At 42.2% G+C, this 26428-nt stretch overlaps 2 protein-coding genes across 4 annotated transcripts; both read right to left on the reverse strand.

Annotated features, from left to right (window-relative positions):
• Window positions 1-24: 24 nt before the first annotated feature.
• Window positions 25-9674, reverse strand: LOC139931971 (major facilitator superfamily domain-containing protein 12-like). Of its 2 annotated transcripts, none has more exons than XM_078287484.1 (12): window positions 8881-9674; window positions 8182-8301; window positions 6291-6501; window positions 5504-5633; window positions 4818-5069; window positions 4022-4114; window positions 3583-3675; window positions 2656-2826; window positions 2370-2464; window positions 2126-2256; window positions 1724-1959; window positions 25-1671 (listed from the first exon to the last, which is right to left on the reverse strand). In XM_078287484.1, the coding sequence occupies exons 1-11, from the start codon at window positions 9026-9028 to the stop codon at window positions 1877-1879; spliced, it is 1527 nt and encodes a 508-aa protein (XP_078143610.1). In that variant the 5' UTR covers window positions 9029-9674; the 3' UTR covers window positions 25-1671; window positions 1724-1876. The 2 variants fall into 2 exon arrangements, with proteins under 2 accessions (XP_078143610.1, XP_078143609.1); XM_078287483.1 differs by having other exon boundaries at window positions 25-1641; window positions 1698-1959.
• A 2356-nt stretch (window positions 9675-12030) lies between these two features.
• Window positions 12031-23343, reverse strand: LOC139915810 (casein kinase I-like). 2 transcript variants are annotated; one of them, XM_078287615.1, is made up of 10 exons: window positions 22414-23343; window positions 22113-22182; window positions 21401-21549; window positions 20942-21176; window positions 19548-19633; window positions 19227-19311; window positions 18299-18447; window positions 17734-17817; window positions 13834-13940; window positions 12031-13342 (listed from the first exon to the last, which is right to left on the reverse strand). In XM_078287615.1, the coding sequence occupies exons 1-10, from the start codon at window positions 22684-22686 to the stop codon at window positions 13288-13290; spliced, it is 1293 nt and encodes a 430-aa protein (XP_078143741.1). In that variant the 5' UTR covers window positions 22687-23343; the 3' UTR covers window positions 12031-13287. The 2 variants fall into 2 exon arrangements, with proteins under 2 accessions (XP_078143741.1, XP_078143742.1); XM_078287616.1 differs by having other exon boundaries at window positions 12032-13342; window positions 18299-18444; window positions 22414-22592.
• Between the last annotated feature and the right edge of the window lie 3085 nt (window positions 23344-26428).

Consider the following 26428-nt stretch of genomic DNA (forward strand, 5'->3'; position numbering starts at 1 on the left):
CAAGTCAGATAAACACACTCACAGTTCCAGTTGCTCCTTATGAAACGTGTTTCATAAGTTTCCCTTTTATAAAATCAGCATCGTACATATAATCATGGAATTCACCGGGACAAGAAAATGCAAAGAAACATAACCGGTAAATTAAAATACAATAAAGTTATAAAAAATGTGCATTTACACAGAAACAAAACAAAGAGTGCTTTGAAAGAGCAGTTTGGGGAATGGTAGACTTTGGTGCAGGGTTGTGGTCAATTCTCTTTGAATTCAATCAGTTCAAAATGTAACTTGAATTGCTTTGTTATTTACCCAAAACAAAGCATTCATCTGATTATTTGATAAGTAGATGGGTATGACAAATGTCTCAGGTCAAAAGATTTCCAGTATTTAAATGTAGGAAAAAGCACAATCCACTTCCTGGATTTACTGAATGTGGACTGAATCAAACCCGTCATGAGAACTCTATGGCTCTGAGTCAAACATCACAATGCCTCTAATAATAGGATAGGATTCCTATCAAATATATTTTCAAATATGATTCCCTTATTATATTATTCACACATTATATGAATATATATATGTTATGCAGTTGATCCCTCTAGCGTAAAGTCCCTTTTTACCAACAATGATTCAATTCTATTCAAGTTTCTCTTGATTATAAAACATATTTTTTCATATTAAATTTGGCCTTTGATTACAATCAAAGCAGAAAGAACCCATGTAAAAAGTAAGTCAGTTAAAAACACAACCATCTGTCTCAGACATGACAGTTACAAGAATAAAGTTGATCGCCCTTATGAATTCTGACTAGACCCGTTCATGGGAGTGCGTTTACATGCATACTGATATTCCCTTACCCAGGATACTCAAGTATTCCATTTTTTAGTTGATGCAAGAAAACAGCATTTCCCTTTAAGCCACAACACTGAGGCACGTATACACCTCATCCAGTTTCCATCGTGTCCCAGAGCTTTTCTAGGATACAGCTCTTATCCAAAATACTGCATATATGATGTGAACTAACTCAATAGCCATTATAGTGTGTATCCTTTTCAATCAGCTCAACTTGTTGCCATTCAACAGCAACATGCAGTGTGGATTTCCTAGTTTGGTTCTGCTGCAGTAATACTATCATTATTACTATCAAAGGTACTCACAGGATAAGTTCATATGCATTGCCTGTTCTGGTCCTTCTGTGTGTTGCAGCAGAGCCTTCATCCTCCTCCTCCTCCTCATCATGATTTCATGATGATTTCAGAGTCAGTTCTCAGCTGTCTGCCTCACTTTTTATGTAGTGGTTTATCATATGGTCAGTCTATCTAGACAAAGTGGTGTTATGCTGCGTTCCAGAGATGTCAGAAAGTCGGAAATTCAAACTTTGACTTGAACACAGCATGAGACCCCGGCTTTACCACTTCATAACCAGTGGTTATTGCAGAACGCAGAATTAGGATGGCCAGAAACACAATTCCTAATATACTGTATATGGTTCACTTCATCACCCTCTATGGCTCTCATCTACATTATCATAGATGCACCAGCCATATGCTCCTTCAACAGTTCTTCACTCAGAATCAGTCTGAATGGTGGAAAATGATGGGAAAATATGGTCCAGGTTGAAAATAGCCGGGATTATCCATTAAGCTTAAAAAAATAAGAATTTCTTATACGTTCCTGGCTCCTTTGGTTCTTGTGCTCACTTCCATGACAACCATATTAAGTGCACCAGTCAAGCAACCATTCAGGAATTGCCCTTGTACTCCATCCGAAAAAGTAAAGATGAATCTTAAAAAAAAAAGAAATCTGAAAGTCCAAACTGTCCAGTCTTGTTAGTGTAGGAAGAGGTTTCTGTCAGTCTGTCGGGGGTAGGGGAGGGGTGTTAGTTGACCCTGGCTGCATCATCGGAGCTCGACACTGAATCCTCCTGACACCCGATAAGCCCTGAGACCGCTGGCAGACCACCTGGACACACACACACACACACACACACACACACACACACACACACACAGGAAACAACTAGTTAAGCTGTGAGCGAGGAACTGTGTCTACAGGAACGCATGCAGACTGCTAAAACAAGGCAATGAAGTACAAGACACACATGAATTGGTGTGGTTCTACGACTCACGTGGTCTGATCTTGATTGGCCAGATGAGGATGGTGCAGAGGGCCATCGCCGCGGCAACGGCCACGCCTCCCGTCACTATGACCATGATGTGATGGTAGAACCACACGCAGGCTGGACAGCACAATATAGTGCTAATATAGAGAGACAGAGAGAGAAACGATTGTACCTATCTACCTGTCTTTTACACTGCACACAAGGTCCTATATAACATTAATAATGTGTGTGTGTGTGTGCGTGTACTGACTGGCAAGGGTGTACAGCCTGGATGATCATGACAGCCACTCCATTAGCCACCTTATCAGTAAAACTCATGGCTCCATAGACAAACGCTCCACTTTGCTGCAGAGACAGAGAGAGAGAGAGAGAGAGAGAGAGAGAGAGAGAGAGAGAGAGAGAGAGAGAGAGAGAGAGATGGATACAAAAAGAGGATTAACATCAGTGAAGTTCACACACACACCCTCCCTCTCTCTCAATCTCCCTCTCTCTCACTCTCTCTCCCTCATACACACACACACGTGCGCGGGCCTTACCGTCTGATCGGCTATGAGGTCAGCCGTCATGGAGAGTGACATCACCAAAATGGTGGCTGACCCCGCCCCCAGAAAGACGGCCGCCCCGTACACCCGCTGGCCCATCTTGTCGTCCAGCAGCACCCAATAGGAGAAGGCCAAGATCAGCAGCAGGCCCACGAAGTAGGTCAGCTGGACCAATCAGATGAGAGAGAGACAGACAGAGCATAGTATGTGATTGGTGAACTGTGTCAATGTGAAGGAGGGTGTTGCTATAGCGCATGCATGCTCAGCAAATCTTTGTTGGGTAAATATAGGTAAAAAAGCCAGTTTGATTTCTCTGGTTAATCTAGTTAGTTTATTTTGTTTCTTACAAAATATGTATATGTATGTATCCATGCACTGTATCTATCTATGCATCTATCTTTTTTTTTTCTCAGATTTGATCTCATTTACAATTTGTGTTTCTCATTTGTTTGGTTTTGCGACGAGGGTTAGGTTTAGGGTTCTTATCAATGTACAAATAAATAAAATCTAGATCAAATTTCTGCTGCCATTTCTTCTGTTGCATTGTGTGCTTAACATTTGACAATGGTCATGTGATATGTGTTTTCAGGCGTGTTAGTATGGACGGAGATTATTTCTGAAACGCTCGTGTGGACGGAGATCGTTTTCGTTTTAAAACGAAAACGTATTAGTGTGGATGTGGCCTTAGTGGCACAGTGAAATCAGGTGACAAAATGAAAGGGCAGAAAACCAGTCAGTCAACTTCTTTACCCACTGACTCCTCAGCCAGAGGTGTTGCTGAGCTCAGCTTAACTCGCTAACACTTCCCTGTTCATTCACTAAACAACATGGCTGTTTTCAGTTCAACTCCTTAGAGTGACAAAGTCCCAAATCAGCCGGAAAAGCAAAAATTCAGGGTCAGGGGTGAAAGGTCTGACTCACACATTTTCCAATGAGTTTGCTGACGGGCTTCATGATGAAGGAGGAGAGAAAGCCACTCAGGTACATCACTAAAGGTATAGTCGCTATGAACTTCTGTTGGAGGGAGAGAAGGAAAGAAAGAAAGAATTAGAATATAATTTAGGTTAAGAAACAGCATTAATGGTATGGTTATCATGAACTCTTGATGCAGGACAAAAGAGAGGGAGGGAGGAGGAGGGGAAGGAAGAGAGAGGTGTTCAGCAAAGAAAATATTTTAATATTTCAAGTGCATGAGTCCACTATTAAATGTGAAATGTGTAAAATAAAACGTATAATAATTATGTGAAATTGTAAATGTTGTGTGTAAATGGTTTTTGCCAGGCAGGACGCCTTGTTTGAATGTCAGATTTGAGTAAATAGTGAAGAAAATAGCGTGTGTGTGTGTGTGTGTGTGTGTTACCTTGGGCAGCCCCAGTGTGTTGATGAGATACATGGAGATGTAGGTCTGAGACAGATTGACTATTAATCTGGTGGACATGTAGAGAAACGCCACCTAGAGAGAGAGAGAGAGAGAGAGAGAGAGAGATTAGATTACTGTCCAGAAATATTCTATGTGATGAATCAATGTATTTAATATGCAGTTTATCTCATTTTATTTTACTTTATTTCTATCTCATTTCTGTTTTAATCTATGCTTAGGCAACAAGTGCATGTAGAAACTCAGAATATGTCGTTTTGCTTCAGGCACTTTTCCAGACGCATCTGCATTGATATTATGTGATATTGTTTTATGATCAATAATTTAATTTTATGAGCAATTCTTCTATATTTACTTTTTATTTAGTCTTATCTGTATTGTTATTGTTTTATTTGATGTGAAGCATTTTGTAAGTATGTGTTATGTTTGGTTTTATGTATGTAATGAATGAGCACTGTACATACTGTCAGTTCTGTGTGCACTGCTATGTCTTTTTATGTGCAAGATAAATTAACCTTGGGGCCAATAAAGATGTATTCTTTATACAGAGGATTTATGACAACTGCAAGTCAATGAAACAGTTATGACGATGTGCTTGTTGACATATTGGTTAAAATGTGGCAAGTGTCAAGCCGGAAAATGCTGATTGCAAAAAATGCTAGTGTCACAATATTCCAGAACAAATATAGAAAAAAGTAGCAGCTGAATGGCTACAACTCGGGTTAGTTCATCAAGTACAGGTGTTGCTGTGGATTTCTGATCTGATCCTGGGTCCTACCTGGTAGAAGGAGGGCTGTTTGAGCCAACATTTCCACTGGAGAAGAGACGACTGAGGAGGAAGATAGGATGAAGGCTTGGGGTGAGGAAGGAGGGGCCTCCGCTCTCCCTCCTCCTCCTCTTCCTCCAACCTCTTCCTCCTCCCCTCCTCTCCTCCTGCCTCCCCTCCAACTCCAAGCCTCGTTTCTTTAGTTCCCAGGTGGAAGAGGACAGAGAAGAGAGACCCGATGCCCAGCACAATCAATGCCAGGTTCTATAATAAAACACAACAGAGCAGAAGTGAAGGGCTACAACACACAACACAACAACCTTTTCTGAATCTTTAGTTTGAAGGTGACAGTGTGGGTCAGTAGTGAGCACATTTTCCTTTAGTCCATTTTCCTTTATTCCAGCAAGTTCAAAGAAGATGGAGGAATAACATGCAAAACAGATACAAAAGTTGAGATTTTATTGAAATACGACCTGTTTGGTGGATCAGGTGTATGCTGAATTTGCCGCTGGCTCCTAACGAGTCAGAAAAGTGAGTGACGTTCTAAGAGCTGCAGTATGTAAAGTCTGGCAATAAAAAAAGGACAAGATGTCTAGTGGTCCTGTTCACCCTGAAAATACAGATGTGTATTAGCAATTTTTAGTGTCTCCTCCCACTGAAAGTTTATTGGTCGGCTGATTATGACCCCTCCCCCTCACCCTGAAGACGGGGATATCTATTGGTCCCAGGGCATCGTTGAGGGGGTCGTCGTCCTGTCCGACCTGGAAGTGGAACAGCAGGTAGGCCACTGCATACACTGTGATGTTGGCAATCACTGTGAAGGCGTACCTAGACACAGACAGACAGGAACAGGAGAAACTATAAACTCTGCAGGACTTTCATCCCTCCGAAATAACGCAACCAACAATTACAAAACTATAAAATATTAAGTAGAAATACCTGAATGAAAAGTCTGAAAAAATACGAATTACAGCATTAGAACAAAAAAAGTCAGACAAAATGAACAAATATTTAAATATTCCCAAAAATTATGAATATATATCAAAAACATGATTTAGATATAACTTGAAAATAATAATTTAAAAAAACCTGTCAAAACCAACCAATTTCTGATTGAACACAGCTAATGAAAGTTGTGAAACTATAAATGGGCAGAATAAGAAAAAGGATAACAGGAATTAATTGTTATGGGACATGAAGTCCAACTGTGTTTAGTAAAGCAGATAGGATGCATATTGAACTATTAACCCTGTTCTGGATTAATCTAAGAGTGGACAGAAACCTGTCATTACATGGTGAAAAAATAAGACTAAGTTTTTTTTTTATTGTTAAGACATTTTTATAAACACATTTTAAGGCCTTAAATTTAAGACTTTTTCAAACTTTTTAAGGCCCTGCAGATACCCTGGTATGTGTGTGTGTGTGTGTGTGTGTGTATGTGTATGTGTGTGTGTGTGTGTGTGTGTGTGTGTGTGTATAACCTACCTGTATGCGGTGAGCTCTACTTTAGCGTGTTCGCAGGTGACCAGCTCTGGGATGAGAGACAGGTGGGAGATCTGAGTGGCGGCCCAGCCGAACTGGAAGATGACGATGAACGGGACGAAATAGGTCAAACTGGCCCACTGAGGGGTGAGGGAGTCGCAGCCGAGGCACTGGTTGAAGATGAAGGCAAAGGACAGCACCACGCTCACCGTACCTGGGTAACACACACACACACACACACACACAGAAGTAAACAGAGAGAATTCAAACTACACTAGACAAGATTTTTATGTAGAAATACACCTGTCTTATCTACCTAAATCACAAAGTGGGGCTGCAACAGAGAAGAGTGTCCCATCCTCTTTAATTGAGACACTGTAGATTCACTCTATTTGTCCATATTTAATGCTGGTGTGAGTATGGTCACTGGTGGGAAATCTTCTCCACACAGTAAGTGACGAACTGAAACTGAAGAGAGAGAAATCCAAACTTTCTCTTTCACAGCAGTGAGTCATTACATGTATTATCCCAAATAAACTCTGGTGTCGGTATGGACACTGGTGGGAAATCCCTTCCACACAGGAAAGTGAAACTTAACAGTGAGAAATCCAAACTTTCTCTTTCTCAGCAGTGAGTGAGCGCTCCGTCCAGAGAAAACTGGACTTACACTCACCAACCACTGCTGAATCTCTTCACCAGCGCACACTATAGCGACCAAGATGCTTTAGTTTTTCATTTATACTGTCGGAAATAAGAGGGTTTACTTTGGGTTTTTTTTATTTCTTGGTTTTATCCAAATGAAAGTTTTCATTTCAGGCCTTAATGCAATAAAAAGTAGAAAATTTGAAAGTGTATGTAGACTGTTGATAGTTATTACAGCTCTTTTTTGAATCACTGTGAAGCATCTTGAATATAAAAGCTCAGCCCATCATGTCCTTAAAGACAGATGCCATTGACAGATTGTGACCTCGCTTCCCCTATGTACAAATTTGTCAGTAGCCTACTTTGTACTTGCCGCTATGGAAGTGACTTTCTATGTGGAATTTTAAATGTCACGTAATGTAACGACTCTTATAAAACACCATTCGACCTGAATTGGATCAATAAAATGTCTGGTAACTGGTCAGCAGACAAGAGCATAGTCCACAACAGCAGCTTCATAAAAAACTACTATATGCATATCTTTCATGCATATCTTTCAGCTCGAGATCCTATAATGTCTTAGGCTTCATTCCACAGAATTATCTTCCTTCCAATAAAAGACTAACGACTGCATGACATGATATAGCTTACATTCAGATGACTTGGTGTTCCATTTACAGAAAGAAAAGCAGGGAGAGGACAATGTGGATCAGTGTTCAGTGATGTAATCTCATTCAACACATCTCTGACTCCTTTGAAGCTTGGTATGAGTGGCATCAACATGTGTCTTTGTGTATGGTGTCTAGATATGGTTTAGCTGGATTACACTTACACCTCATTAAAATGTGTGTATGGTGTACTCCTCTACCCTTTGTCTAAACGTGTTATTTCCCCTTGTAATATTTCCATCCTTTAAAACTGACAGTTAACACCTTGTCTTGCTTGTTGCCCATCCACAGCTATAATGACAATGCATTTTTTCTATGCTCCTCTGTTTACAGCAATCACCATTCGACTCTGTACATCATCCATCAGTCCCTTCAAGTACTGAAGTAGTCAAGTGCCCAACTCAGACAGATTATGCAATACAGCATATTTAGAGAGAGAGGCTACACTTACAAATGTCTTTATTTATAAAGTTATTCTCTCTCATCTATCATACATTCATACCAATCTCACCCACTAAAGGAATGTCTGACCTACCTGCTCATCTACCTTCCTTTCTCCCCATCCATCTGTCAGCCAGACTTACCCACTAAGTGCCATGTCTTCCTCTTGCCATAGTTTCCACAGCCAGGGGTTCGGTCAGACTCATAGCCGATGAGAGGAGTGCAGACACCGTCGGCTATCTGGCCTATCAGCAACAGCACGCCTAAACCACAGGGAGACATTCATAAATCACATCAATTCAATACATTTTTATCAACCATGAGTGAAAGGTGATGGGGAAAAGGGTTGCATGATAATACAGCTATCTGCACACCTGCAGCACAGGGAGACATTCAATATCAGGAAATCACTACAATATTCCTATAGGGACTTGTCTTCGCTACCCAATGGTGAGTTTATAGTGAGTTTATTTCCTGTGGTTTCACTATAATATTAGGGACTTAAAGTTTTGCTGTGATATTTGTATAGTATCCTTCTAAAATGTAGGCTATTATAGGATTACTATAGTCCTTTTGGTTAGGAATGATTTAGCTCAAGTTCATTTAGGTTGCCATTTAGAAAGAGAGTGACCCTTTAACCTGATATTGTATGGTTAAAGCAACCTACCCACCATCATCCCTTTATTAAATATAAACAAATAACTCCCCGAGTATAGAAATACACTTAGGGTATGAATTTGATAATATTTAAGAAACATGCAAAAACAGGCTAATTTGGTAAAAATCACACCAGTACAGCAAAGTACATATACATACATATATATGAGGTGTCTAAAACTGACCTGCATTTGTGTTTTGGAATCCCAGTACTGAATGGTAGAACACCAGCAGGTATGTGAACCACATGGAGGCACACAGGTCGTTCAGAAAGTGTCCCACCGCATAGCTGAGCCTCCTGGAGACCGGCAGAGACCTCTCCGTGTCTGACATTATGGCTCTTCTCAGAGGAAAAAACTACTTCACCAATTTCCTCAATACACAGGAAGAATTTGAATTAACGTCTGAACTACCGAGCAGAGCTGAACTATTTAACAACAGCCCCAATTTCGGTTCCTTTTCTGACATGTTCCTCTGTCTTTATCTTTGCGTTCCCTTGTTTGTCCGTTTAGTAAGTGTTTCGTTGTCCCTGCTGTATGAAAAAAAGTTATTCCCTTTCATGTCGAATGTTATTAATGCCAAGTCAATTTCCTTCTTGCAGTCAGGTGACAGTGGAGAGCCGAGCCAAAGACAGGAGGAGCGTTTGGGAAGAAATAAAAACCGAAACATACAGACTGGAGGAGATAATAGCTAGCTTACATCACCGCATTTCTTCCCTTACATCACCTCAAAATCCCGACTTTAATTTAGGTAATGAAATTATGAAAATGATGGGGCTTCTTTGAGGAGCAAAGTCATGTTCCAATGTTGGTTAACGTTACAATGCTGGAAAACGATTAAAATCCATTTAAAAGTGAATCCAAAATAAGGGAGAAACCGCGTGAAAGTGGGAGTTGCTCACTGCTATTTTTCATGAATTTCGCACCGGGTATAAATGTTAAGTATCTGAAGGCAGGTGTTTTTGCGGAAAGGAAAGTCCCGAACATATACATCATACCCACATCGTTACAGATGTGGCATCTTCAGCGATAAAACCTCATGAAAACAACAACGTAGCGACCGGCAATGATGACGTACGCCTGACGAGTGGGCCAATAGGAGATCCCGTCTTCCTCTCCTCAGCCAATTAGCGGGAGCCTCGCGGGTTCCTGCCCTCACGTGACGACAGGGTGCCTGCGCAGCCAAAGATCGTAAATGTTTTAGCTGCAGCAGCGAGGAGGTGAGGGGAAAAAGCGAGAGAGAAATCCCACACTCACTTCCGTCTTTACGTAATATACCAAAGATGTTAGCTATCAATAGAAGAAGATGAATTCAACCCAGCCTATGTGGCCACTAGAAGGGAAATACAGATAATTGACACTTACCAAAGGTTCATTCCCATGTTTTGACATGACACACTGTATAAAAAATCTTGCAAATGCTGTTTTCAAATACTTTCATTAAGTCTCTCCAGCTAAATAAATACACATAGAATTACCTTAATGCAAAATCAACATCTGTAGTCATACATGCTGCGTCCCACAGTATGTTTATTATTTTTAACTTCAAAGGCTTCTGTACAATGGATGCCAATAAGCAGGAGGCAGGACTCCATTATGAGCTTCCATGTTCAAAATGTCGCTATCTAGCTAGTGGGCAGCACCAGTCAAGCCTCATTACTTGCATGCCAACCAGACGGTATGAGCTCATTTGCATGCTCAAAATGCCATCTAAATAGAAGGCAATACGAGCTGACATTCTCAGAATGTTCCCAAAAAGTCAGCAGCATGAGCTTTCGCGTCCCATGGGTCCTCACTTCCCTTCAGTGCCACCCAGAGAGACTTCAGGCTCCCTGGATTCCCCATACTTCAGCACTTTTCTTGCACGAGTGACCATAAACTTTCAGGTTGCTGACGGGGAACTTCAGCTTGTTCTCCTGCCCATATAAAGCGGTTTTCTAGTGGCTGATCTTCCCCTCGAAGCCCTCATCAATAGACAGCTTGACCTAAGTCTTATAACTTACCTTTCTTCACCAGTCACTTGATGACTGATCACTTTATTTGCCATTTTAGTCAAGGTAATTGTAATTTGTCTTTCTGCATATCACTCCTAGATACAGATGTGCATTTTGTCAGAGAGGTCAGAGCACAGGGTCACCTGCAGTTCTGAACCCCTCCAGCAGTTTGGGATTCAATGCCTTGCTCAAGGGCACTTGGACAGGCTTGGTGGCGACGCGTTCTCTGTATATTTTTCAGCACTGAATTTCATGAAAGTGGCATTTATAAAAACGATGAGTCACTGATCATCTCATTGGTGTATTCGGTGGAAATTAAAACAAAGTAATCTAATGAAATAAACTTTTAACCTTGTTCTATTTGTCTGTTTCTAGTGTGGCAAGGGAGTGAAGAGATTTTCCAGATGTCTCCTCCTAGATTCCCCACCCAGACCCACATCAAGTCAAGTCAACTGAAAAACAACCTCCTATATAGGCAGGATAGTAGGTGAGTTTGAAGGAAAAATCCCCGCTAAAACAGTTTTGGTCCATTTAGTAGTTTGGTGTATTTTTCTTATTCCCTTAGATCAGTGGTTCTCAACGTGGGGTCCGGGGACCACCAGGGGTCCTTGGGGGGGTTTCAGGGGGTCCCCAGCAGATTGATGAATTGTTAAACTTCAGCATTATTTCATTTACAAGAAGTTAACACAATTAGAGAATGTAGAAGAATGACTGTTTTGATCATAGCTTCACTGTTATCTCTCTACCTACAATACAGATCAAATCAAGAATCACTGCCTTTGATAATTGGCCAAATGTAGACGACCGATATTTCTAGCACTCACAGTGGAGTTTGACAGCAGAAAATGTTTCAGGATCTAAAACATCAACAGTCAGTCATCAGTCCCTCAGAATCAAAGAGCGAGGGCTTCTTTCTAGAGCCGCCATTTTGCACCAAGAGACGTTCAACAATCATACAGGGAGAAATCCATCGTAGAAGAGGAGAGAGACCAATTTCTCCACCAACAGTAGCCTCAATAGACCAGAATGCAACGCAGCTACAAGGCATGTGCTTTGAGTAAGAGGTGTGACGCTCGCTCTCCTGCTCTTACCATGCTATTGCTATCATTATCGCTCTCTCCACCTAAACGTATAACCCACAGCTGAAAGCAACAAGTTTATGCCCGTTCTCTGGGGTTGACGAAAGGCATTCTGGGAAATGCAGGAAATCACTAAATGAAGTAGAAGTAGAGGAGGCAGGTTGAGGGAAAGTGGGTTCACCAAAACAGTAAATTACAACACTTGATCACAAAATAACTCCTGGAACGCATTGAACATGACAGATTGATATCTAACAGTGTAAGAATATCTAAAGGTGGATTTTTCCTTTAACTCACAACGGTTCCTTATCCCCTTAAATAAAAAGAGCAGTTTTGCTTTTGTTTGGTTGTTTTTAATGGAGTTATCTTGCTGACTTTGCATCCTCCGACCCAGAGAGAAAGAGGAAAAAACAAACAAAAACAGAAAATTAAAAATACAAGTTATTAAAAAATTAAATTCTGAGGAACACACTAGAAGCTACTAAAAACACAAACTTGTTTTCGAACAACTCAAAAAGACAGTGGAAAGAAACGAAGGTTCCAAAACTGTAGACCGTCTTCATTTTTAGTTTACAAAATAAAACGGGGGGAAAAAAAGCATAAAGTTTTTTTTACATAGACATTTTTTTTTTAAACTTTTGATTCAGGTGGGATTGTGAGATTTTCCTCTCGGGGTGAACATGACTCCAAGAAATACACTCAGCCCGCTCCGTTCTGCGGGAAATAGACCCAGCCGCTCCCCGTTTTATGTCCTTTCATCCCGGGGAATAAAAACATCAGACTATGTGCGGGAGCTGCGTCTCTTTTTGTCCGTAGTAACGTCTCTTTTTAGGACGAGCTCCAGAAAAATGTTCGGCGTGTTTGTACATATGTGCATGTGTGCGTTTCCGTGTTTACATGTATGCTTGTGTGTGGTCCGACAGTCTCATGGTTTCCTGTCCTCTTGTTGTCTTCCCTCCTGTATCTCCTCTCCTCTGTCCACAGAAAGACACACTCTCACTCCTCTGGCGGTAAACCAGCCGAACCAGTCTGCCGGCTAGTCTGTCAGCCTGCCTGCCGGCCAGCCAGCCGATCCGCTTCCCGTTTAAACTCTTTGTCAGCCGTTCACTTGCGGTCAGTTCTTTCCCACTGCAGTCTGAGCTGATCCAGTTCAGTTTCCAGGTCCAATCGTATCAGAACCATAAATACGCCAAGAGTCGGTCCATCGCTAGTACAGCTAGTCCACACGTTAAGGTCCGTGTCGCATTAGCAAATCTGCTGTCTGCCTGGCTGCACTGCTGTCCGTCTGCAGGGTTCCGGTAGTCCGGCCAGTACCGGCCAACCCCCTCCGTAGACTACAAGACCTCCGACAGTAGAGGAGGTGGGTGAAAGGGGGAGAGAGAGAGAGCGAGGGAAGAGAGAGAGAGGGAGAGAGTGTTATATGAAGGGGGGGGGGGGTTGGAGAGAGAGACAGAGAAAGAGAGAGAGAGAGAGAGAGAGAGAGAGAAAGAGAGCAGGGCGTTTGCTCTCGTCTCTCATTTTCACTTGTGTCTCTGGAGGGCTTTCCTCTTCCTCCTCTTGAAGAAACAGCAGCACCTGCAACACACACCCCATGATTTATTGACAACTTTTCTATTTTCAAATTTATATAAGTAAGATTTAACATTGGGAGGATACTTTCAGCATGTACACCGCTGTATGAGTTCCTGTACAGCTAACCACCAACAAGGATCCCAGTGTAACTGTAACTAAGTCAGAGCGCTTCCATGACCTAAAATGTTCTTCCTTCCTCTTTTGTTCATGTTGTTTTTCTAAAGGGCAGAACAGTCTGGTTTCTACTGCAGCTGGGCTAGAAACCATCTCAAATCTAAGCTGGCAGTTTGGTGACGCAACACTGATAATTACCAAGGCAATTTTGCTTGTATTTATCGATAATAAAAACACAAAAAACTGAACAGGTGATTGTGCATGAACATGTACTGACATATGTGTGTTAAGCATGTAAATACTCCGCCAAAAGTGGAATATGAGCTTACATATTCTTACTACTTTTACTTGTGTGTGTGTGTGTGTGTGTATGTCCTTACTTGGTCTCATCAGCCACTTCCACCTCGGCGTTGGCTGTGATTGGTGCGTTGGAGTGTCCTGCAGTGGGGTCGTCTGTGTTCAGCTCCCCATTGGTAGAACTCATCACCTGGAGGCGGGACATGGGAGGAGAGAGGGATGGGTGTCAGAGTAGCAGATGTCCAATCAGGGCGGGACATTAGCGCCAAACCCTTGCATCTATAAGAGTTGTAACACTAAGGCGGAACTTTGTTTAAGCCTCCAGTGATCAGTTTATTGAACCTTTTACCAGGAAGCACTGACAACGATTGGGGCCTGAATATTTGTAATGGCACAACTCTTGTAACGGCGACAGATACATGCTGGCGCATTCTTGCTGCGGCTGCTAGATTTGTCTATTCTACTAAGCACTTTACCCATTTAACAACCACTTGTTAGACTTATGAGTTTCCTACCCCAATGTCCACCCCTCCATCCCAAGCATAGACTTGTTCACTCTCCCTACTACAAAATATATACCTAAACCTCCCCTACTCCACAATGTATCCTCCCCAACACTGTCTCACCGTCTTAAGGGCAGTTTATAGTACAGCGATTTATGATCGTCACCACCGGCGATGATGATATTCTATCGTCGGTCGCAATGACATGTTTATACTTCCAGCGACAGGCGATCTGTCATCGTTGCGATGGTCGTTGCGCCCATCGCTGAGACTTAAATTGGACTGAACTTTGACCCCATCGCTGGCTCAGTTGTCATGACAACATTATGGAACTCTCTTATCCTAACGTCGATTAATTCTCTGAGCTCAAATTAAACGGTAATCAACAGCTCTGGAAGACCGTACTTTTGTAATAGACTGTAGAATAAAACGTACACTGAGGAGACAATTTATGCTATTTATCTAGACCTGGATAAAGACAATAGATTTACTTGAATGAAACTTCTTATTTAAAAAGAAAGAGTGAAAAATAACATTGCAAAAGCAGTTACATAACATGTAGACCATTAGGCTATTCTGCAGACTGGTTTACAAACTGTATTATTATTATTTTCCTTTCAAATGGTTAAATTTTCAATTAGTGCAATTAAGAAAATATATTTTGTTACATGGCGTTATTAAAAGCAGACTGCAGCAGCTGGTTGACACGCTTGGAGTCTGTAGGCTCCGACTCGCTTTCAGAACGGACACAACAATATACTTCACAACCTGGGAATATTTGCATTACTTTGACTGATGGAAGAAAAGGGTAAGAACATTATTGTTACCTGTACATCTGAGAACTGAAAGCACCTGCCAATGTGTTGTGAGCGCTATCCGCTTTTAGACCAGACATGATTAATCAAGGCTGCCTCTGTGATCATACTAGTTTACCATAAAGACGATCAGACCCCGAATAAATGAAAGCTGCTTGTTAACAGATAAGTAGATAACAGCAGTGTACTCGGTGATGATTTCTATAGCCTGCTAGTGAGAACATCACCAGAAGACATAAAGGTTGTGAAGTTTTTAAGCGGGTAACTTGAAAGCACTCAACTGGGTTACTTTTAATAAAGACTAACTTGTAAAGTGCTACAACTACTTGCTATTTAGAACTATAGTAACAAATAAAGTAACTAGATGAGAGCAAATGAATGAACCTCTGCGATGCATTCTATAATCGCTCTAGTGTTTATACTTTTTATGAGCAACAGCGTCCAAAATCAAAGTTGAGCGATGATGGAATGTTGGTGACTTTGTAGCGATGTGCATCGGGCGATCATAAATCGTTGTACTATAAACTGCCCTTTATTCTAAGGACAAGGGGGCAGGCAGACAGGAGACTACTTAAGAATTACATAAGAATTATAGACAGGAAAGCAGATAAGGACATGTATGCAGCAAGTCTGGAGACAATCCAAATGCAAATAAAGTGTAAATGATTTGCTCATTATAGAGTAGTAGCTCTGTCGCCGGTTGTTTCTCAATAGAGACAAAAGGGTGGCAACAGCAACCTGTCTCCATTGATAGCGTGATTGTGACTGGAAGGTTACCAGTTCAAATCCCCAGATCAGGTGGTAGAATAGTGTACAGTATATGACTGTGGTTGTACTGGCCAGCTCCCAAATGGAAACAGGCATAAAGGTGTGTTCGCACTATTCTTTTTGTAGAAAAGGTGCTGAATCAATCGTATTTTATGCTGACAAATGAAAAGCAAGTTTATTTACATAGACTAGCTGCAGTAGCTGCCACTATCAGCAAACAGTACTTGCGTACAACTCTGACCTTGAATCCTTGTGTTCCATACTGACTCTTTATGATCAGAACTACTGCTATTTTTTCTATTTTCATTGTAGTTGTTAAAGCTGTAGTGTGAAACCCCGCCTCTTTTTCATTGTGATTGGTCGGCTCACAAAAAATGCTGTCTACATTATGTGGTCTCCTTTAAAAAAAGCCTCGAAAAAGAAGCCAGGAAACCTCCTTCTGTCCACCTTTGATTTTAAAGGATAATTCCCATTATTTTCAACCTGGGCCTTATTTTCCTAGGTTTTGCCATCATGGTGATCGATTGTGTTCAAAATGTTGTCATTTACCTCTCCGTAGAACTTTACATACCTCAAGTTCACTGGGAGCGCTACCACTGTACCATAACCGATACCATAACTACAGACGATATTTCTCACTTTTCACAAGTATGGTTGATTTTATTAGTGTGAATATAACTGAGAATTTAGATTTTTAATAACTTGGACTGCGGACATTGGTGGTGCTATGTTTACCACTTGTGTTGACACAATTTCTTTCTTTGGGTTCAACTGCTTTGGCCCTCCTGGTGTGTAAAGCTCTATAGTGAAGTGATGAAATTTTGAGCACAGTCATGATGGCAAAAACAAGGAAAACAAGGCCCAGGTTGAAAATAACCGGAATTATCCTTTAATGTTAAAAAGGCAGTGGCAATTTGAAAAAAGCGGAATAGTGCAAACATGGCCTAACTACTGTATGAAGCATACATGAAGCAGTGCTGAAAAAGAACATACATGCTGAGCAAACCTTCCCTGGATAAATAAAGGTTTCAATAAATAGGTTTGATATGACAATCTTCCCATGTCAATGGACTGAACTGAAGTCAGTCCTGCTGCAGAGACTGAGGTGGTCATGCAGGCAGACAGATAGACAGGTAGGCAGACAGAGAGACAGACAGGAAGCCGGCAGAGCTAACCCTTCCTCCCAGTACCTGGACAGACCCTCCCAGCCTATCGGCAGTGAGATGGGAGCCCAGCAGCTCTCGATTGGTCACTGGAGTGGGCTGGGACTCACTGCCTTTCCCCTCTGGAGACTAGAGGCGACGGGCAGCCGATCGGAGGGAGAAACGGGGAGGATGAGGAAGTGGTGGGGAGAGGAGGGGAAAAGGTGGAGGAAGAGGGACGAGAAGGAAGAGGAGGGTTGCCGTGGAAAGGAGCGGAAGAGAAGAAGAGAGGGAGGAAAGCGGAAAGAGAAGAGGTAAAGGCGAGGAAGAGGAGGGAGGACAAACGGAGGGAAGAGTGGCAGATGAGAAGTGAACGGTGAAGGAAACATGAGGAGTGACACGGTGAGGAGGAGAGAGGTGAGGAGCCAGGTAGAAGGAAGGAGTGAGAAAGGAAACAGAAAAGAAAGAGTGAGTTTAGAATCAGTACTCGGTAGAGGAGCAACAGGAGGGTGTGCACGTAAGTGCGCAGTATAGTAAGAGCGCACGGGAGAGTGTGCACGTGTGGAGACCCCATGCAAAAGAGGGAAGAGGTGGTCCTGCTAAATCTGCTTTCGGCTTTCCCTCAACGTTACATGCCTGAAGATTACTAGTAGGTTGTTATGAGCCTATGGACTGATGTGTGTGTGTGTGTGTATGTGTTCTGTTTATGTCTGTGCATGTGTATAAGTGAATGTGAGTGTGTAATGTGTGTGTACCTGGTTTTTGGTCTGCTGCGGCGCTTTCTCTCGGCTGCTGGTCTGAAGCGGAGTCTCGCTGGCCACTGGGCCGATGGGGGTGGGCTGAACACACAGGAAGTGAGGTCAGAATGGGTTAGGAGAAAGTGGAGGAAGTAGGAGGAAGTAGGTCACAGTTGGATACTAGATGTCCCCTTATCTGGGTTTGATTTCTAATTTATGATGTTGTGGATAAACACTATGATATGGGAGCCTACAGCAGAAGATGCACTTTGATCACTGCAGCTATCCGACAGCTGACATTTGGCCTAAATACTGCTGGTTTTCCTCCAAGGGTTCCTGGGTTTCAGTGGATGGTGTTCTAAATGCTGTTTTAGAGGCTTTAGAGGCAGGAAACACTGAATACATTAAATAGTCATATATGAAAATACTGAATACTGGCACAAAATATCGGCTATCAGCAGCTTCAATCCAAAAATATCAACACAAACTCATTCACAGCAATACTGCTAATCAAAGATGTTCTAACCCGTAACAGTAAAGTATGACACTAACACTAACCCTAACACACCCGTCCCGCACTCACCAGTGGCTTTCCAGTCCAGTCGTACTGGTAGTCGAAGATGTAGCCGTTCCTGTCGAAGAGGTCCGTGAAGAGTTTCCTCAGGTAGTCGTAGTCCGGCTTCTCGAAGAAGTCCAGCCGACGCACGTACCGCAGGTAGGTGGCCATCTCTTCTGTTTCGCACACACAGGCGCAGAAATACACACACACCACACACACACACACACACACACATACAGATGCACATGCACCGTAACCCATACATGCAAGTGAACACATTCAGATTCATACACAGAGACACACACACATATCAAGCAAGGGTTATATGGTTGTTAGAGGAACACACGGTAGCCTAAATGTTAGCCAAGTGAAACAGAACCAGAAGGTAAATCCCTAATCTCCCTACCACCTGCATGTGTGTGTGTGTGTGTGTGTGTGTGTGTGTGTGTGTGTGTGTGTGTGTGTGTGTGTGTGTGTGTGTGTGTGTGCGCATGGCCAAGTATGAGTGTGTGCATGTGCTTAATACTCCCACTGGCTGCTGCTGGAAATAGGAATGTGTTCTTAAACAACTTGCCTGGTTGAACAAGCGTTAAACAAAATTGAGCGGGTGAAAGTGCGGAGAATCCACCAGGTTGGCCAAAATAATATTTGGGGGGGAAACATGACAACAATATCAAAACTCCTCCGAGTTATTTTGCCAAAATGTTGCTATAGCTTTGCTAATGTATGCAGTAACACTTTGGAATAAGTTGCCGTATGCATTTCATATTTTGAATATTTGTGGGTCCAGTTAATCACTGTATTTAAATCGGTCAAATATTTTACTAGTTTGGACATGCTCTATTCACCCAGGTTTGAGATAGTTTATGATTATGTTGTAGTGTATGAACAAAACAGATATAATGCAAAGTTTCCTTTAGTATTTTTTGTAGATGTGTGCATCTTTACAGACCTGGGAAGCTCTCACAGAGGACCTCTATTGGCGTGTCTCTCTTAGTGTCTCCTATCTTCTGATAACGCTCTTTCAGAGTGTCAGCCTGATGGAGAGGGAGACAGGGAGGAATTCATTCATAACATCATTCATCCACTACCAGTTAAAAAACACATTCCTTTGTTCTTGTGGTGTCAGCTCAATGCCAAACACAGAAAATGCTAATGGATGGAGAGCCAAATGAACAGACATAGAGGGATGCATGCATGAAAGGAAGAAAACCATAAAGAAAAGAAGGACTGATGAATAGACAGATGGATGAATGGCCGGATGTCCCCTCACCTTGAGTCCTTGCCAGGGGAGGCTGCCTCGCAGGAAGTACATGAACATGTGGCCTAGAGCTTCCAGGTCGTCCCGCCTGCTTTGCTCTGAAATGACCGAGAGGAAAACAACATGGGTTCAAATGACGCCAACTGAAGCCTGTGTGGTGATGCATGGTGTGCAAAGTATCAAATAATTTGTCCATGATATATTGATTGTTTAAAAATGCTACACATTGCACCTTTAACAGACTGAGATCTCAAGAGACTTTGGGAGAAGGCTGATTGTCGGGCTCGTTTAGCAGGAGTTTCAGTGATGAAGACTGCTCAACTAGCCTAAAGGAAAGACATCAACTAAGGGCAATTGTGGATGGAAGCACATTTTCCTCATCTGTGATGTCCATGCATTGGTTCGAGATGCATGAAAAAACAGCGGGCAACCCTGAATCAGTTGACTGCAAATGTAAATCTAAGGTGGGAGCAGGCAGTTTCATCAAGAAAAGTATGTTGAGAACTTCACAGAGAGGGATAGTATGGTTGGATTGCAATGTAAAAAACCCTTATTACACCTGAAAAGCAACAAACGCATATAGGGGTCTACTGAGCAGTGGAAAACAGTAATACGTTCAGATGCATCATCCTTCACCCTGTTTTCAGTAAGTGGATGAGTACAAAGACCAAGGATTCAGGCCTGAGTGCTCATCTCTCACGGAGAAGGCTTTTGACGGTTCTGTTATGGTGTACGCCGCATTTTTCTGGCATGGATTAGGTCCACTAAACCCTTTAGAGGGCACAGTGAACACCGATAAACACAAAGCCATTCTGAGTGATCCCGTTCATCCTCTAGTGAGGCATTTCTGCCCTGATGGGAGTGGAATCAGGATGACGATGTCCTTGTCCATGGAGCACAAGTGGTCACTGAATGGTTTGATGAATACGAAAGTGATGTAAACCATAAACCATGGCCGTCCCAGTTACCAGATTGCTCAGTGGTGGCTGAGACAGCGTTTTCCAGCAACATCAGGACACTAAATAATGGAATGAAATAGAGTGTTGCATCCCTCCAATAGAGTTCCAAACACTTGATGAAGATATGCCAAGGCACACTGAAGCTGTTCTGGCAGCTCATGGTGGATGAACGTCCAGTTAAGACACTTTATGCCAGTTTTTCACTTATTTTTGGCTACTAGTGTGAATGCACTGCACTTCCACCGCATCTGTGTATTCACGTTACTGCTTCTCTTTCTGTGTACCAGTGTCCACACCTTTTCCTAGGTATGTATATGTACACACAGATCTTATTTGGGCAGAGAGAGCTTTGACTTTTGGGTGGGCTGTTGGGTAGATTGGGGTGGGTGTGTGTGTGTGTGTGTGTGTGTGTGTGTGTTTGTATGTAGCATTTAAGGAACATCTCACCTTTCCCCAGATGCGTATTAATGCTCATATATCTAGCAGTTCCAGTCAGACTCTTGTGTTCTCTGTATGGGATGTGTTTCTTGGTCTCTGGGTCTATGTATTCCTTAGCCAGGCCAAAGTCTATGATGTGGATGGTGTGTTGGCGTTTGGAGCCGGGTCGGCCCACCAGGAAGTTCTCGGGCTTCACATCTCGATAGATCAGACTCCGGGTGTGGACAAACTCCATACGAGTTATCTAAGGGAGTGGAAAAAAGAAGTAAACAATAAATTAACAACAATTTCAATGTCTCAACACATCAGGGTTTTGTGAACACAACAACAAAATGTCATTAACAAGGTTAGAAAATACTTTCTTCCAATTTAAACTTGCTGCATGTAGGACAACAGTAAAACAAACGTGATGACGGGCATTAAAACAGCAGACACTATGACTGATGTGTGTGAGTCTGTGTGTCTTACCAGTTGTATGGCTATCATAAGTACAGTCTTCAGAGAAAACGTCCTGTCACAGAGGTCAAAAAGATCTTCTAGGCTGGGTCCCAGTAGCTCCAGAACCATGGCGTTGTATTTACCGCATGGTCCAAAGTAAAACACCTGGGGTACACCCTCTGGATGGATGGATAGAGAGATAGACAGAGAAAGAGAGAGAGAGAGAGAGAGAGAAAAAAAGAGAGCTTTGGATTGCTTTACACCACAAAACAGGAAGAAGCCACTGTTCTTCCAGAGCAAACAGAGCTAAAGCTTTCAGAGTTTCTGGCAATGGCAGATGGTGGAAGGAGTGAAAAATCACTTCTAACATGTTTATCCTCTTCAGTAAAGACAAAGTGAAAACAAATGAACATGTAGGGGGAGAGGAGTAGCAAGTAGCAACATCCTCTTTGAGACAGGAAGCAATGTGGTTTATGGGAAATGTGGTCTTAATTTTGTGAAACATACCACTGGTGTGAGATAGAGGCTACCAATTGTCTCAATCATGGTCTCACATGTTAACGGAAATTATACCAATGTATCACAAATAATTTGAGAAAAATATACTTATGTTTAAAAATGCTACACATAGTACCTTTAAACTAGCCTTCTAAAAAGTTGGTCCCAATTCAACTCACTTTTGTTTGCATCCATGAAACCTGACTGAGCCTCACAATCTGAGGTCAGAGACGGTGGTGCTCACCTGAACTCCCCAGCTGTTTGTAGAAGCGATACTCCAGGTGAAGCTGCGGCGCCCGAGACTTGATTGGCTCCTGGAAAGGAAGCAGATAAAATCCGAGCATGTGATAAGCCATATAAAGGAGGTGATAAGATTGACAAAATGAAATCCGAAATAATGGGAGAACAACCGGACAGTTGCAATCTGTTCTTGTTATTGTTGCAGTCCTATAAGCAAGAGCTCAAAAAAGTAGCCTTTGCAATAATGCAACTGCAAAGGACAACAATACAATGCTATAAACAAGATAAAGAGAGAGGAGTTTTACCAGTTTGATGGCCACATATTCGTTGGTGTAAAGGTTCTTGCCAAGTCGCAGCTCTCCAAAGTTCCCACAGCCAATCTTCTTTCCAACCCGGAAGTTCGGTCCAACCATCAGCACCCCGGAGTTGGAGCCGGCACTCCGGCCGCTATGCCCCGATCGACCCCCCGTCTTTCCAGACATCCTCTTCCCCTCCTCTGCCTCCCCTTTCCCCCCACCTCCACCACCACCACCTCCTCCTCCTCCTCCTCCCCCTGCTCCTCGCTTGTCAAAGTCCATCAGTTTGTGGTAGCCTGGCCTCTCCACGGTTAAGCCGATTCCATGCAACCCACACAACCACCAAAACAGCTGCCTGCCGGCCTGGCTATCAGATACTAGGTTGGGCTAGGTTGAGCTGGACTTGAGAGTTAGACTTGGGAGACGAGGACAGGGGCTGAGAGCTGAGGGCCGAGAGCTATACCTAGAAAAGTGATGAGGGCTATAGACTGGAAAGTGGAGCAAAAGCAAAAAAGAATGAGAGAAAGAGTCTGGGCACTACCTGCAACAGAGAATGAGTTGGATATGGAAAAACAACTGCGTGCCTTGCTATCGCTTGATGGGTGGATGGATGGATAAAAGAAATGAATGGAAAGATGAATGGATGGATGGGGGGAAGGGGGCACCACTAACAACTAGTTTATACCCCCCTGTAGGGGCCAGGGGTGGAGATGGAGGGGAGGAGGATAATGACTTGATCTGTCACCATCTGTAGCTGGCTAGCCACACGCTAACATGCTACATATAGCTGGGAAGCTAAGCTAGCTTCATGCTCAGGCTGACCAGTCCACCATTACAGTGGCCTGCTGTTAGCACAACAACCAGACACGTTTTGCTTCACTATAGCTGTTATTAGTTAAATGGACAGAGCCGGGCTTGGAAGGCCTTAATTTTGTGGACACCAACCCCAACGGAGGCTTTTAATTAAAAAAAATGAATGACTTAAAAAGCTCTTTTTTTATATCTGTTCTCCAGGTATAGCTGTTGTTTCACTTATAATGATAGGTCTGTCTGCCTGTCAGTCAGTCCGATATAACAGGTAAAACAGACACACCAGCCGGTTGTTTGAACAGTGTGTGCTCGTCTAAATGCTGATCCCCTTCACTGGTACGCTGTCACACAGAGACTGGCAAGCTGGCATAAACACACAGCTGATGGGTCCTACTGAATACCAGGTCAAGCTTTGGCCACTGGTTCAAGGATTGCTGTGTACTGAGGTTCCAATGTACCATCTGGAAGAGAGAGAGAGAGACAGACAGAGAGACAGACAGAATGAATGAGATTAGCTGATTAAAATGGTTTCATAACAGCTGAGCTGCCTTTTAAAATGACTTATGCACAGAACAAATTCAGACAGTAAATCCCCTATCTTGCTTAGGGTTTTTTTGTTTTTAAATCCTTTCAGCCCAACAATAAAATGAGAAATTTGTTCTGTGACCCTGAATCTCTGGCCTATTAAAACATGATACGACATATATACAGGAGGACACAGCCAGTAAACAAGCCTCAGAGGCATCAATTACTGCTCTGGGATGGATTGATCTTGGTTGTTGGGCTAGAGCTGCACAATTAATTAACAACAACAACAAAAAAAACAGAAATCACAATACTGACCACTGGAATTTCCTAATCTACAAACTTGTAAACATTAGCATCTCATTTTTCTCCCCAAAGTGTTTCTATAAGACCTGAATGAAAATTATGTAGAATAGGCCATTATGTATAAATCAGTCCACATCACGTCATATTGCACAATTCAGCAAATAAAAGTGCAATAATGAAATTGAAAGAAACACATTCAATCAAAACTCCTGCATGCATAAGAAATCCTGACAATGAATGATGTATAAAGCTGCCTGCCTGGCAAAAATGAATGGACAAATAAACAGAAAAGTAATACCCCTGCCTGCCCCGATTCGTCAACAGAAGTGTATAAATATAACCAGTCCAGAACATCTATTTCCTTCCTTGATTTGAAAATCTAACATCACTGATTTGTACAGAGGAACATTTTGACAGCTGAGATATTTCAATTCTACAATTCAAAACAGCAGTCAACTGTCAGCGCTTGGTCTTTCCAGCAGTAAAGGGCATATCTTCCTCCAGGACCACAGGAAGTGTTCTCTAGTGTTTCTGATTTCCTCTTCTAATAATAACACTCATCCTTCCTACTCACAACTCTTTCCCTCTCCCCTTCTCTCCTCTCGGTTTCCCTCTGCTCTGCACTCCGTTTTCTTTCCTCTTCCATCCAATATCTCTCTTCCCCTCACCTCTCCTCACATCCCTTTTCTCTTCCTGCTATCACAATGCTATAACAGGGTGGTAGATGGCAATGAGTGCGCATTTGTGTCAAACAACAACTGCACCCTTTCTCCCTTTCAGCTTTTATCAGCACTGGTTTCATGCAGCACATCTTTTTGTGTCCAGTTGAGTTGACGAGTCAAATTTTGAATCAAATATGAAATTTCTCCACCGGTATGAATGATTCTGAACTGCAAAACTTTGCACTGAATGAAAAAAAACATGCTCTTATTTACTCTTACTAGCCTGTTTCAATGAATGACCATGCCACATAGAATAGATATAGGCTATAAGCAAAGGTACAAAAAGATATAAGCAAAGGTACAAAGGTAATTAATGGTGGTTTTCACAAAATATCCCTTACTCAGTCAACTCTCCCCCTCCTCCCTCCTGCGTTTATAGGAACTATTATTTTCTTTTTGTGGGAAAGGATCATACAGCCTTGGGGGGTAGAGGTGTGAAAAATACAGTTGTCTTGCCACGCTGACGTACGTTAAGTACAGGTTGTTCCTGGCATTGTCCACATTTCACTCTGCAGAGTCATCAGTCAACTTCAGAATAATAGTTCACTGCCCAAGAGGTTCATGACCACGACTTTCTTCATGACAATGACATGGAGGAGAGAGAGGAGGATCCTAATCCTGAACACTGAATAGAGGAGGAAACGTCTGAGATAGCGGCCAATGTTGAATATGACTAACAACAACAAGGTCTCCTCTGATGTCATTAACCGAAATAATGTGACCCTCAAGCCCCAATGAAGCAGGGCAACGTGTAAACTCTGAACATTATCAGAACGACCCAATTTTATACGGTGAGTTTTATTATCTTTGCTAAAAAATGAAATATTGCTCTGCTTTAGTTTAATGTGATCATATAAACTACAATACAGGTCTACTAATAAGATATCAGCTTTGTGCTCTCATCAAAACCAATATAACTAGAAATGCTCCAAACTGGTCCTCTGCAGCTGATACCAATTGCTGATGATGCCATGTAAAAAGAACTGGCTGATAGTGACACTAATCTATACAGCAATAGGGATTCATAATACTTTTGAACAGTGCACAACAAATTAAACCTGAATGCATCTGTGTGGTGTCTCGGCATGGAAACTCTGACTTGTTGATGTGGGAACCATGTTTTAGTTGAGCTTATTAAATAAGGGAATTAGGCTGTTGGAAACCAACGACAGCAGGTTTGCAAAATAAAATTGCTAAAATCAGATTCTGCAATCAAATTAAACAGGATTCTGCCCTGACTGATGTTAGATCTATGCCTTTAACTATGCGCTCTGTGGTGGGCCAAAGATTTTTTTTTACTCCCCTGGAGCCCTGTTTCAGATTGAGCACCACACAGTAAAATCAATGCTGTTATTAGGGTATGGGCATATGAAAAAAAAGCATGTCTGCCATTTATAGAGCCTATGTTATGCTAGATTAAGTACAAAAGACACTAATATTTTTTCCTTATGCCTATGAAATATGGTTTAGCCTGCACAAAGCAACAGACACAATCTCTCCCAGACTTTTGCTCTGGCCTCGGCTACTATCAAACATTTGCATAGTCTAACAAGTCTAACTAAATTATAAACGTAGGTTTCAGCAAAGGGATCACTTGCTATCCTTCTTCAATAAAGAACTGCTTGTTGCACCAAAACTTGTCATGAAGCAATTTATGCTTT

Source organism: Centroberyx gerrardi, chromosome 13 (genome assembly GCF_048128805.1).
Source record: "Centroberyx gerrardi isolate f3 chromosome 13, fCenGer3.hap1.cur.20231027, whole genome shotgun sequence".
Classification (NCBI taxonomy): domain Eukaryota; kingdom Metazoa; phylum Chordata; class Actinopteri; order Beryciformes; family Berycidae; genus Centroberyx; species Centroberyx gerrardi.

Bases quoted from the DNA above. Each gene is read 5' to 3' on its own strand.
- LOC139915810 (XM_078287615.1), bottom strand. From the start codon at position 22,686: ATGGACTTTGACAAGCGAGGAGCAGGGGGAGGAGGAGGAGGAGGAGGT. The intron at 19,312-19,547 runs GTGAGGGGACAT...CCTCTCCATCAG, and splicing joins TCCCCTGGCAAGGACTCAAG to GCTGACACTCTGAAAGAGCG. The intron at 13,343-13,833 runs GTAAGGACATAC...TGTGTGTTGCAG, and splicing joins GAAGTGGCTGATGAGACCAA to GTGCTGCTGTTTCTTCAAGA.
- LOC139931971 (XM_078287484.1), bottom strand. From the start codon at position 9,028: ATGTCAGACACGGAGAGGTCTCTGCCGGTCTCCAGGAGGCTCAGCTAT. The intron at 3,676-4,021 runs GTAACACACACA...TCCCTCCAACAG, and splicing joins ACACACTGGGGCTGCCCAAG to AAGTTCATAGCGACTATACC. The intron at 2,257-2,369 runs GTCAGTACACGC...TCTCTATATTAG, and splicing joins CAGGCTGTACACCCTTGCCA to CACTATATTGTGCTGTCCAG.